The following is a 13,810-nucleotide window of genomic DNA, read 5'->3' as shown; positions in this document are numbered from 1 at the left end:
TTCTTTTTTTTTTTTCGGTTTTTCTCCGGTACCAGGAACCGAACTCACGACCTTGCGCTTGCCAGGCAGGCGCTTTTGCCGCTGAGCTAAATCCCCAGCCCCATGCTCCAATTTTAAAAACCCTGACTGCAAACAAAATTACACTGAAGGTTTTCTCCTATAAACATAATTCAAAACAAATGATACTTATTAATGAAAAAGTACTTTCGCTTTGTAGATTTACCAACATAGCATAGTGCCCATGTATCAGAACTTACTAACTTTCCTTCCCTCTCCTTCCTCCAGCCTTCACAAGAACGTTTGTTCTTTGGGAAATGTATTATTTCAGTCTGCCTCTTCTGTGAGATGAAGCTTGTTTCCAACACTGGCCGTGTCAGCAAGAACACCGAGATTACTGTAGCATACTACAACTCAGTACAAACTCTTTCAAGAGCAAAACAGCAGTAAACTTGGTGCTGTACAAACGTGTCCTTTACGTCGCTGTGCTGAGGCCGGAACCCTAGGCCTCCTGCATGCTGCTTAAGTGCTGTATCATGAGCTGAAGTCCCAGCCCTAAAATAAATGCTTTGAATCCATGCCAGATCTTGAAATAAAATACTACATGTTATGTACTTTAAACGCTTAAGTGCAAAAAACTCCCCGAACACAAAACAAAGAAACAAAATACAAATGTTCATATAAAGAAAGTTCAGATGAGTGACATTCAGAAAGTATGTAGTCACAGAAGTACGAAGAGCCAACTTCTCTGTTAAAGTGAGTATGTGACTGTCCACCTGCTCACTGGCAAGTGTGAGACTCCTTTACCCATCTGTGGTACAGAAGCCTTCTTTCACCCCTGTTCAACTCGTGGCTTTGTAAACACTCTGTAAACACTTTTCCGCTGCCTAGAGTGCCTCCTACGACCCCAAGCCCAAGCATTTCCTCCTCAGTGAAGCTTCCTTCCCTGAACTCTCTCCTCTCTTCACCAGCTTGCCTCCATCCCCAAAAGGGCTTACTTCCTCCTTTAAAGAAGTGTCATTACTGATGGAGTCCTCTCCCCGCAAGTAGTACTGACTTACTACCTACCTTCTTACTGCTTTCACTAGTCTCCTTTTCTCCTTGAGTAAAGGACTATGCTATAGGCTTCAAATGTTTGCTCACATCTTTCTTCTCTCAAAAAGAAAAAAAAAAACAAAACCAGGTGTGCAGAAAAAAAAAATTGTACCCTTCAAAATACAGGTCAGCCAGGTGTGGTGGCGCACGCTTATAATCCCAGCACTTGGGAGGCTGAGGCAGGAGGACTGTTGCGAGTTCGAGGCTAGCCTGGGCTACAAGGTGAGTTCTAGGCCAGCCTGAACTGCATAGCAAGGCCTTGTCTCAAAAAGACAATCAATCAGTCAATAAATAAATAAATAAATAAATATTTTAAAAAACCCAAAATGTAGGTCAGCATTTTAGCTTAATGGAAGAAAAAAGCAGTGTTTGGTCATGCTGTACTTAAATAACGGGGCTGGCAGGTGGTTAACGGCTTTCCTCTCAGGCTTTCCCATCAGCCCTCTGGCTGCAGGCTCCGTTTAGTGACAGAACGTGTGCGCGGCATGCAGGAGGCCCTGGGCTCGTCCTCACTGACAGGAAAGCAAATCCGCACCCTGCGCTTCTCTGGAGCACATCCGTAAGTCCTCTTCTCAGGACAGAGAACTGGAAGTCGGACTTTCTCACTTGGGGGGCTTTCCTTGCTTTCGTTGCCTAGGCGATCGTGCAGACTCTTTATGCTGAGTATCACTCACAGGACTTCAATGTATACTTCTTGGTAAAATGCTAAGTATGGCACAGAAAAGGGGCAGTACAGCTGTGCTGAAGGAAGTAAAAGATGCAAAGCATTTCAAACCGGAGAATTCTTAAGGCTTACTCAATTTCTTACGAATAAATTTTTGACGCACTTTTCATGGTTTCTAACTTGAATGCCTGTTTCTGTCTGAATTTATGTTTAATCATTTTGCTCTTTCTGTAATCTTTGTTGTATCTTGTTTTCAGACAGTCTTGCTGCGTCGGTCAGGTTGGCCTTGAGCTCGCTATGAACCTGCTGCCTCAGCGTGACTGAGCTGGGATTACGGTGTGTGTCACCGTGTCTGACTCTCACTGTATAAAATCTTGATCACTGTGTGAGATCTTTTTGAGAATAAAGAAAAAATTAAAAAATTAAATCAGAGACTTAAGACTACAGAGTTCCTAGAGTTGTTAAAAGATATCTTCCAATACTTGAATGACATTTCTTCAAAAAATTGTTTCTAAGTCAACTATTAAGCTCCTCACTAAAATGAGGTGATCAAAATACACAGTGAATGCTGAAATTTTTAATGATGTATTACAGTAAAAGACATACCGCTATTAATCCCCCTCAGAATGCTCCTCCTCAGCTTCATGCACACTCATCCCACCATTCTCACAGCTTTCCAGAGCAGTTCAGGAAGGCCTTTTTCGTGCTTGTTGGTGCACTGTCATGGCTGCCTTATGTCTTGAGTTGATTCTAAACATTTACCTCACGGTTATTCTGACTTTGGGGAAGAGACAGAGTCCCATAGGGCCAGATCTGGTGAATAAAGTGGACGAGGACACACTACATGGTTTTATTTGAGACAAGCTGCTACCACACCAGAAGCCATGTGTGACACAGCACTGTCAGGACAGAGGGTGAAAGTGCCCATTTCTTAGGCTGTTTACTATGCACAGTTTCTTAAAAAAAAAAAAAAAAAAAGCCCTTATAATACCTAGAGGTCATTGTAGCGTTCCCGGGTACAAACTCAGCTCAGTCAAAAAACATGATCAACATCACTTTGACTGACATACTGTTCTCCATGAGAACTGGGTGATTTCTATGGAGAACTCTGAACTTCGGTCTCAGGACCACAAAGACAGACCGAAGTTTCCTCTCTCATGATGATGTGTCCTAAAAACCTGGACTCGGAAGTGGTACAAACCCAAACATGTAATGAAACCGACACATGCTATTATTTTTGTCTAGCAATCCAAATGCATACTCAACGCGAGTTCAAGTCTGTGGTTAAAATGCTCTGAATGGAATAGGAGCTGAAACTTGTCACACCCACCGCTGCTCATGTTCCACACAGCTTCCGGTTTGAAGGGCCCTGCCTCTCTGCCGGATGCACTCAGCATCTACATTCACTGTGCAGTTTTTATCACACCACATGAAAGTCAGTGAGGACTGTCCTCCTAGAATACTGCACACAGCGCAGTGCAGTACACGTTCAAGCAGCTGAGCTCTGAAGTCAGACACTCAGGTTTGAGTCCAGAGCTGCCTCCTCACTGACTTAATCAGCGATAGGCCCTTGACTAAGTCATTAAAAACCCAGTTTCCTACTTGGGAAATGAAAGATGATACTTTAAAATTAAAAGAGGACAGAATATTTTGAGCACTTAAGAAAGGTATGCTGTAGTAACTGCTGTTACTACCTAAAAACTTTAACATCTGTACTGAAAAGTCTCAGAGTGCCACAACACCTGTCACAGGCCCTTTATACCAATGTGCTAAAGAATATGGGCTCTATCACATTTGGTAACTCACTACTGGACAAGAAATAAAACGTATAGCTATTCTGTTATTAAAAGTCTTTAAACAACAGACGTGTTCTGATTTCAAATTTAATGAAATGAAAAAGACAATCAAATGACAATGGCTATACTAAGTAAGAAATTTAAAAATCAAATTATTCCCTCTTTTGGGCAGTGCTGGGAATTGAATTCAGGACCTTGTGCATGCAAGGTAAGTGCTTCAGTACTGAATGTATCCCTAGGCACAGATTACCGCTTTTAACCCATCACTTTACAACTCCGAAAATGCGAACCGAAGTATGACAACTACCTTATCTGTCTGTCCTGAGTGAATGTGGTTACTGCAGCACCCTGGGTGCTGTTCTGGGACATACTGGATGGAATCTGGACCATGCTCCCGGCTGCAGGCTGAGAAATCACCATGGTGTTGTACAGAGGGGCTGTGAGAGTGCTCTGTGTCTGACTGGGAAGAGACGTTTGCGGACCGTGCCCACTCAGTATATTCTGTTGGCCCTGCTGGGAAAGAGAAGGTTTCACAGAGAGATTAACTAGACACAGTTACCTGGGAAACGTGCTTCTCCCGTCCACAGTTCGCACAGCTGCTGACCTAACATGCAACCGTGTCAGGGTGTATGACTTTGAGAGAACTCTAATCCCAAAGGAGCAACTTTTGAGCCAAAATTAAATCTCTCTTCTACAAATAAAACAGCACAGGCCAGGCGTGGCGGTGCATCCCTGTAATCCCAGCACTCGGGAGGCTGATTTGTGAGTTTGAGATCAGCCTGGACTACACAGTGAGCTCAAGGCCAGCCTCAACTGCATAGCAAGACCCTGTCTCAAAAAGACCAAAAAAAAAAAAAAAAAAACAAAAAAAACCCAAACAACACAAAAACAAAGAAATGATTTGTAGTAGTTGAGAATGAATTAGTCTTAAATTCCTTGCTCCATGGGAAGCTGTGATTCTAACAAAGGATTTTTGTTAAATGTCCACAGTGAGTGACCGATGATTAGGTATTTTTATGTTTTCCATTTATAGTCACAGAGGTACAGTAATTACCAGAATTTTCTGCAATGTTTATTAAAGCCCCCTGGCTTGACCCACTGGTGGCACATGCAATGACTGTCCCATCAGGTGGCTTGCAGAACCGGCGGTACAAGTGGTACCGTCATGTATGGGGCAGTTGTGGATGTACAACCAGTGGCTCAAGCTGCCTGGCAGTGAGGCATATGAATTCCGGCCTGCCATGAATGTGTTAAACCATCACTGTTCCCCCACCCCCGTGTACTCTGCACATGTAGGGACATTTCCCGGTCCGCTTCATTTGTAAACCGTAATTTTTTAACATAAAGAACGAGTCTATAAATTACAATGTCCCATTATAACTACTAGATTAGATCCTTAAATTGTAAAATTATTTTAATGTCAAAATATTGAAAATACTTAACGTTAACTAATTTCTCAAAAAGTATTTTAATATTTCGATTTTTTTTTTTTTTAAATTTTTGAGACAAGGTCTTCTTCTCTAGTCCAGGTTGGCCTTGAACTCACTATGTAGTTCAGGCAGGCAGGCATCAAACCCATGGCAATCCTCCTGTCTCAGCCTCCTAAGAGCTAAGATTACAGGTGTGCACCGCCATGCCCAGCTCAATAGTTCAGTATTACGTGTTCTCACTTTCAGTTGACACTAGTATAAATTTTAGTCCCTGGACACTACTCCAGGGCCCACTGCCCTTGACAGCATTACCTGAGCGGTTGCACTCTGCAAAGTCTGTTGCTGCATCAGGTGCTGGCTTGTGCCGATGTGAGCGGCACTCAGTCCACTCTGCATCTGGCTAGCAGGAACAACCTGGCCTTGCATATTTACAGGTGTGAGCTGCTGGACATTAGATGAATTTCCAGAAGAAAGTTGGACAGAACCAAAATTCAATCCAGGGTTTGACTGTTGCAAAAACATCTTTGAAAATAAAGATTACATTTAATTTTTTTGGTAGTGTTGGGAATTAAACTCGGCCTAGAACATCTTAGGCAAGAACTCTACCCCTGGGATACATCTCCAGCCCTAATGACTTCTGCAGTTTAAAAACAGTGATAACATTAAAAGGAAGTAAGCAAAACGAAGTTCGAAGTAAAAGGCAAGTAAGCGGACTGTAACTTGCTTTGAGTGGAGAACTAGCAGTAACTACTGAGCACGACAGGAAACGCCGCGTTCGCTCCGTCGTGCTCAGCGTGTTCCCAACTGTCAGCAAGCGCACCTCAGCGCTGCGTAGAGGCCTGTGACCGGCAGGTCTGTACCACCCGCCACCCACCGTCATGACAGCAGGCGAAGGAGCTCTTCTCCTTGCGTGGTCCCCGTGGCTGACGGAGCTAGATGACTAGGAATCATACCTACTAAGCTACTGTAAAATGCAATTTTTATATTACAGATTTGAGCTTACTAAAATGACGACCTGATTCATCTTGAAGAAAATAGGATGCTAGTGAACTCTTCTCAGGAATGACTATCTGTGCAAGTAACCAATGGGTGTTTACTGAACTGAACTAGTGAAACACACCTAACTTTCATTTTTTAAAAAAGTCAGTTTCTAAAGGAACAGGATGGGGGTGGAGGTAATGGAGGAGAGTAGGGGATGGATAAGATCAAAATATGCTATATGTATGAAAATACCAAGTTTAAGCCTAATATTTTATAAAATTTATATGTACAATAAAAACACATTTTTAAACCAGTTTTCTAGGAAACCAAAATGCAAAAGGGATACTTTGTGCTCAAATATAAAAGTTACTTACCTGCAACCCTTGACCATGGACCATCTGCAGCTGTTCTTGAATTTTCCTCAGTTCTTCTTGTTGCCGATGAATATTTGCTTCTATCATCCGTGTCCGTTGCTCCAACTGGTCCTTCAGATGCTGCATGGCTCCTAACTGAGCTGAAAACTGAAACTGAAATACCACACGTGGAGAAGTGTAACTCATCTAAAGTGACTTATTTCACGTATCATGCAGTGTGAAAGTAAGCGGGGCGTTGTGGGTTGACAATTCAGGCGGCTGTTGTGCTGCCTTGCAGCTTCTAACTGGCCCACCTTTGAGCTGCTTTAGGACCCTGGGCCTGGAACTGAGAAACACTTCTCTTCGGCAGCAGCCCCAAGTTAACAGCAGATGGCGCTGGAGGGACACTGCCAAGGAAGCTCGTTTCCTTTTCACTGGAGCGTCCGGGGCACCGTGGGGCAGCTTCGCTGCGAGTCTCATCAGCACCCAGGCAGGCGGCTTTCTAGCAAGTCCCAGGGACGTTCTGGTGGGCAGCTTCTCAGCACATTTTGACCAGTCCCTGGCAGGTGGCTTCCTGCTCTGCGGCCCTCCTTTGAGGCACGTCAGTGAGCTTCTGTATCTTACCCGGCCCCAGCAAGATCTGAACATGAGCCAGGCACGGGACAAGTGTCGGAGGCTCGGCTCTCTGAGGCCATCCCTTCCTGAGGTGCTGTCCTTGGGACGCACAGTTAGCTCTGCTCTCTACAACTCCTCGCCCCACGTTCTCAGGACTCCTTCCTGCCTTCGTCACTGCTCAGTAACTTTCCATACTCTCTCCCCACACTGCTGGTGTGCTTATGGTTTCTGGCTGGACCTGGCTGACTACACCCGTAAGTGGGAAGGCCTGGGCTCACACTGTGGGGCTCATCACTCACTAGAACAGTTACTTCACCTCCTACTTTCATTTCTACTTTTTAACAGGTGAAAATGTAGCCTGAACCTGGAATTCGTTCATATCAGATTCCGTCATCCCTAAACGTCTTCTCTGGGTACATAAACAGAATTACCCAAAGTTACAAAAACTTAACACATAACCATTATGATTGTCACTCATTTTTTCAACTGATACTGTCCTCAAAAGTCTGAAACATAGCTTTTAAAGCAATTATGAACAAATCAATGAATGAAAACAGTTATTCTACTCTCAGGCTTTTCTTTGTTATTTCTCTATTTTCTATTGTGTGTAATTTAGCCCCATTTGGTGATTCATTCTGAAGTCTACACAGGCTCATTTGATTATTGTCATACAAACAGAGCCTGCCAAAAAATGTATACATACTCAATAGTTCACTGTTCTTATAAATGTCTGGAAGTGAGCATCTGTTGTAATCATAGAGGCCAAAGGTAACTTGTATTACTCTTGAGATGTTTCAGTAAATTCAGTATTAATACTTATGCAAGTTTTAATTTTCCTGACATATACATTTTAAGTATATGACACACTGAAAAGTTTCATTTTATTGAAAATCTATCTTAAATATACACTGAACTACACCTAAAAGTGAGACCACCTCCCCCCATGCTTTTTTATTCTCTTCAAAAGTTTGTATTAAGGATACAGAGTAGTACCCTTCAAAGTACACAACTTTCAGTTCTGAAGTTGAAACAAGGCAATATCATATATTATTCTACCAGGTTTGATAAAATATTATAAATTAGTGCCTCAACTTTCTCTCAGGCCTTCTAAATAGTTATGTGAACCTGTAGGTAAACATGACACCATTTCAAGGATTTATGTTAAGTAGAAATAAGAAAATAGAAATAAACACAGAACACAAGATCTCAACAGAAAACCAAACCACAGAACAAAGAAGCGAAGTGTTTGGTTCTACTGTGAATGAAATGTGAGATTTGAACGCTTATTAACATTTTTGACATAGTACATGTTTACTTCATAAAAATATCCCCTATAAAATGTTAAGAAAAGTTTAATCAGTATCCTGAGGTTAAAGAATAATATTGAAAGTTTGTCCAAATATTTACATACAATTTCTGTTGATACGTCAAAGTAATTAGAATTTGATGCCTCATGCTGATTAAACACTGTTGCACCTAAATATAATGTTTAATGATAGAGTGCTTTAATGAACACCTTCCATGGTAATCTATTACTAGAAACCGGGACTACAAAGTTTAGATATTTAATGCCAAATGAAGCAGTGAGAGGAGCGAGGGACGTAGCTCAGTGGTAGAGCACTTTTCCTGCATGAGCAAGGCCCTGCATCTGACCCTGAGTACCACAAGAAACAAAAACGAAAACAGCCAGAAGATTTTACATGATGGTATATTTATTACTACTCAGTAGTACTGTCAATGTACTTGAGGAACTGAATGAGTTACAAATCACAAGTTGAGAAGTTGTGATGAAAGAATTGCTTTTGGATTTATTCACCTTTGTCTTCCTAATTTCTACACTTAGGCTTCCTCTGGAACTCAGGCCAGGCAAAATATTTGCCAGGGAGGTTTTCTTTCACTTTCTCAGGCTGCATTAAAGGTCCATATGATGGGCACAGACTACGTAGTGTGGTATCATAGTCATCTGTTGTTTCCTCATTGCCTCTTAATATAGATATTGCAAATACTGTCAACACTTCTCATATATGAATTAATAAATGAATAAAGTTAATTCTTCCAATATCCATAGAAGGAATAAAATGAACTGTGGATGTCTCTACTTAAGATCCACTATACTATAATTATACATATATAAAAATATATACAATTGTGTACGTAACTATATAATCACTTCAGCTGAAAAGCAACTTATTATTTGTAAATACTCAACTAAAACAAACAAACAAAAAATACCTGAGACATGCCTTGTGGAATTGGTAAACTTGCAGCTTGAGACATCACTGGCTGTGTTAATGAAGGACCAACAGACTGGGAATTTATGGACTAGAAGAAAAATACATAACTAAAATTACTGAAGTGATGTTCATTCTCATACATCCACCAGAAATAGAAATACGGTATGTTTATCACTACACTTAGAATTTGCTTCACGCTTTCCTTAGCTGAGGGCAGCTATGCCTCCCTCTTGACACTGGAAGGATCTGTTCCTTATCCAAGTTTGATCCTCCAGTGTATCTGTCAGAGTACTGACCAAGAGCTCTAAAAAAAAGGTACCGGATTTAACAAAAGACAGATAGTATTTGAACTTAAAGATATAAAACAGCTCTCAATTATCAGCTTTTCATGCAGAAAATCTTCAACATTTTACCTGAAAAATAGTAAAAATGACTCAACTGCGTGACAATAACTTCACAAGTAAGAGATACTTGAGGAAGTGTCATATATCAACTATTTTGATTTTTACTGAAAGCAACAGTAAATCAATGAATTTCTTAAATTTAGGTAATTTTCCCTTTTAATCAATCTGTGCTTCCCCAAAGAATATTAACTAAATTGCTTACCTGACTACTAAATGATGATCTCCTGTGCGCCATCTTTTCATGGGTTGACAAGTGCTGCCTCGGAGGAGTGCTGGTGTCCGTGGGGATCTTTGTTGGAGTTGCTGAGGTCAGCCAACAAAAGCAGAGTAACATTAACACTCGTAAGCACAGTTTTCAAAGATCACTTTAAAGATCTACTGCAGTGAATAATAATGGTCTTTGAGTTAGTTTTCTAAATTATTCAATAAAAGTAAAATGCATGATTGTAAGATTAATTTTAATTCTATCTTTTAAGAACAAAGAAAAATTTGAAAGACAATATATAGTAACTATAGTTATATATATATATAGTGGATTGGTTCTAGGACCCCTGTGAATACCGAAATCTGTAGATGCCCAAGTCCTTTATATAAAACGGCACAGTATTTGCATATAACTATGTGCATCCTCCTTCAAATCATCTCTATTCTTAAATAGCCCCTAAGGCAATGTAAATGAACATTATCCTGTACTGATCATGGGAACAACGACAAGAACAGCAGCCCGCACTTGTTCAGTATAGCTGTACTGTTTCTGGCGCACTTTCTGTCTATGGTCAGTTGACTCTACAGAAATGAACCTATATACAGAGGGCCAAATGTAACTTTGTGACTACTATGCAAGTCTTCATAAAAATCAGACCCTAAAAGACTCTCATAAAGCAGGCTCTACAGTAAAAAAGAATTTCACTTTCTTTTTGAAGAATGGTTAAAAATAAAATTACCACCTACATTTTTTTTTTGGTCTTTTTGAGACAGGGTCTCGCTATTCAGTTCAGGCTGGGCATGAGCTCACTTTGTAGCCCAGGCTGGTCTCCAACTCCCAATGATCCTCCTGCCTCAGCCTCCTGAGTGCTGGGATTACAGGCGTGTGCCACCACACCTGGCTTTTGCCACCTAAATGTTTTATAGATCACCTGATAACAATTCTTTGTTAAAGATAAATAAGCTGCCTCTTACTCAGTGGAGAGTTTGATACACTTCAAAATTGTAAAAAATTGTAATTTCTTTACAATTTATTTTACTTGTAATTTTAAAGAAGTATTTTACCAAAAATTCTGGTATGAGTTAACACCAACCATTTAGAAGTACTCTGTTTAACAGCACTCTACTTTCCAGCTGACGTACTCACAGGAAGGGTCTGAGACTGCCGTGTGAGATGACTTTCTTGAACTCCGGGAGGAGGCAGAAGGGGTTGGGCTATGATCAAACCTTTCTAATGCTTCCTTGAGGCTGACTGTGTTTATTCGATTATCAGACCCAGAATCTTGGCTCTAAGAGGCAGAGAAAAACAAATGTTTACTTGCGGTTCAGTTCAGAGCTCTTAAATTAGTAGTAATTCTTGCTAACCAAAAAATATTGTAAAAAAATTTAAAAATTCAGTGTTTACCTGTAATAAGGCAAAAGAATGTAATAGGTAAAGAAATGAAAATCTATTTTTTATAGTACAGAAGTTCTGGCTTCATTCTCTATTTTAAGAAAACAGCAAAATGACTGGAATATCTTATACCATATACAAAAATTAACTCAAAACGGATCAAAGACCTATTACCAATTACAACTATGAAACTCCTGAAAAAACACGAAGCCAAGGTTTCATGACATCACACTTGCCAATAAACTAGGCTTCATGAAAATAAAAATTTGTGCATCAAATGACACTATCAAAAGTTAAAAAATAATCCCAGAGTAGGAGGAAATATTTGTAAATCTTATGTCTAACAAGGATTTAATACCCAGAATACATAAAGAAGTCCTACATTTGAACAATGAAAAACAACCTAATTTAAAAATAGATGAAGGGCTCCTGGGCGTGTTCTGAACTAAGAAGCAGAACCAGGCAGGCTGAACCTGCTGTCACCATGGTTCCCAGCTGAAAGCTGCCAAGAGAGCCAGGCATTTCCCATCTACCTCCTGGGGGCAGAGCAGGCGACCCAGGACCCCGCCACTGTTACAGTCTGAGTCTGCCCTCTGTACGCCCGTGGCAGACAGGAGTTCCTCAGTCAGAAGGCCCGGGGACTGGTCTCACCAGGGTTTGCATGTGGGCCTTTCCTGCGCATGCCCTGAACCAAGTGAGAGGGTGCTCCAAGAGCTGCTGGTACCGCAGTTTGAGTCTGTGCTTTATTTGCGCCCTGACCCCCTGGGGATTGCAGGCAGGGCAGTCTGTGATTGCTGTTGGTGCAGCCCACGTCTGGCTCCTGTACGTGCCCTGAACTGACTGGAGACACAGAATCAGGTGGTCCACAAACTGCTGACCCTGCAGTTTGTGTCTGGGTTTTGCCTGTACCCTGACCTGCCTGGGGACACAGGTCCACTGGACAGGCATTGTCCCACCAGTGGAACCTGAGTCCCAACCGTACACGTGCCCTGAACTGCAAGGGGACGCTGGATCAGACGGTCTGCCATCAGCTGATACCAATGCCAGTGTCTGAAACCTGGGATAACTAGATACACTTCAGCAACTGCCAGAAAACTCCAAACTAAGTAGTGCATCTCAGAGGACACTGAGGGGCAAACCTGACCAACAGGAAAATTAGAGACACTAGAGGCCTTTGTTGTGCAGCCATGGAAGAGGGAAACTGAGCTTTCTGAATGTGGTATCAAACACGACAAGACGAAGGACTAAAACACAATCCCAGAACTCCACCCCACTCAGAACAAGTCCAGGAGACGTCGACACAGGAGAACCTGGTAAACACATGCCTGAAATTGCTGAAATGACTGCAATGGAAGTAAAGAAACAACTCCACAAGGCCATAGAAGAGAACAGATCAGAAATAATCTCTCAGGCAAAAAATGAAATGACAATAATAATGAAAGAACTGCTCAGAATGTCTGAACAAGAAATATAAGAAAAAAGAAGAACACAGGCAATGGACAGAAACATTAAATGAAAAATATAGAAAGGACTTAGAATGCATGAATCAGATTCAGACAGACTTCCAGGAAAACAAAGCTTCCATTGAAAGCTGCTAAAACTGCTTGAATGAAGCTGAAGATAGAATCTCAGACTTTGAAGACAGCTAGCGACCGGGAAAAAATGATCTCTTAACATCAACAAGGATCCAGGAAAAATCAAATCAAAAGCTGCAAGACGAGGCAAAGAGGAATCATGTAAGACTAATAGGAGTCAATGAAAGAGCAGGAGGCAACACAACTGACATAAAAGAGTATCTGTAGAAATAATAGCAGAAAATTTCCCAAGCATGGAAACAGAACCTAATATACAGGTAAATGAGGCATACAGAACTCCAACCAACCACAACCAAAATAAAACTATACCCAGACATTTAATAGTCAAGTTCCCAGATCTCCAGCAAAAGAACAGAATATTAAAAACTGCTAGAGAAAAGAAACAGATTACCTATAAAGGAAAGCCCATCAGAATCACAGCGGACTTCTCAACACAAACTATCCAATCGAGAACAGCTTGAGACAGAAGAGCTTCCAACCAAGACTGGTGTACCCCGCCAAACTATCCCCCAAATTCAATGGAGAAATAAAGTATTTCCACAACAAAGAACAATTGAAGAACTTCATGAGTGCCAAACCAGCATTGCAAAGACTACTAAAAGGCATTCGAGACAGAAAACATCTGACCGCAATTTCAAGAACAACAGTAGAAAGGAACCATCAAGAAGAGCAAGCAAGTAAACAGGCAGAAAAAGAACGACACCAACGCAAGTAAATAACATGACAATGATAAAACAACACATATCAGTTATAACCATAAATGTAAATGGCCTCAATTCACCAGTCAAAAGAAACAGATTGGCAGAGTGGATTAAAAAACAAAATCCAACAAGATGCTGTATATAGGAAACACATTACACTCAAAGGAACCCCATAGACTGAAAGGCAAAGGATGGGAAACAATCTTCCATGCAACAGGAACCCAGAAAAAAGCAAGTGTAGCTATTCTGTTTGCAGACAATGTAAACTTCAAACCAACAACAATCAAAAGAGATAAAGAAGGTCACTACATACTGGTCAGGGGAAAACTGCCAAGAGGATGAGATAAC

The 13,810-nt window shown here is 41.2% G+C and overlaps 1 protein-coding gene across 12 annotated transcripts in view; it reads right to left on the bottom strand.

Moving 5' to 3' along the window:
* Clock (clock circadian regulator) overlaps window positions 1–13,810 on the bottom strand; it is a 143,474-nt gene that overhangs the window by 11,931 nt on the left and 117,733 nt on the right. For 11 of the 12 annotated variants that reach the window (XM_013518512.1, XM_005392891.2, XM_005392887.2 and 8 more), the window contains 6 exons: window positions 10,921–11,062; window positions 9,772–9,872; window positions 9,164–9,253; window positions 6,338–6,490; window positions 5,295–5,504; window positions 3,860–4,065 (listed from right to left, as the gene is read on the bottom strand). In XM_013518512.1, the coding sequence (XP_013373966.1) occupies window positions 3,860–4,065; window positions 5,295–5,504; window positions 6,338–6,490; window positions 9,164–9,253; window positions 9,772–9,872; window positions 10,921–11,062 (902 nt within the window). The remainder of the gene's footprint in view (window positions 1–3,859; window positions 4,066–5,294; window positions 5,505–6,337; window positions 6,491–9,163; window positions 9,254–9,771; window positions 9,873–10,920; window positions 11,063–13,810) is intronic. The other variant, XM_013518511.1, reaches the window with a different exon arrangement.

The sequence above is a fragment of the Chinchilla lanigera genome, unplaced genomic scaffold (genome assembly GCF_000276665.1).
Source record: "Chinchilla lanigera isolate Chin_1 unplaced genomic scaffold, ChiLan1.0 scaffold00046, whole genome shotgun sequence".
Lineage (NCBI taxonomy): Eukaryota > Metazoa > Chordata > Mammalia > Rodentia > Chinchillidae > Chinchilla > Chinchilla lanigera.
Note: the sequence above shows the minus strand (reverse complement) of the source record. Positions and strands in the feature narration are given on the sequence as shown.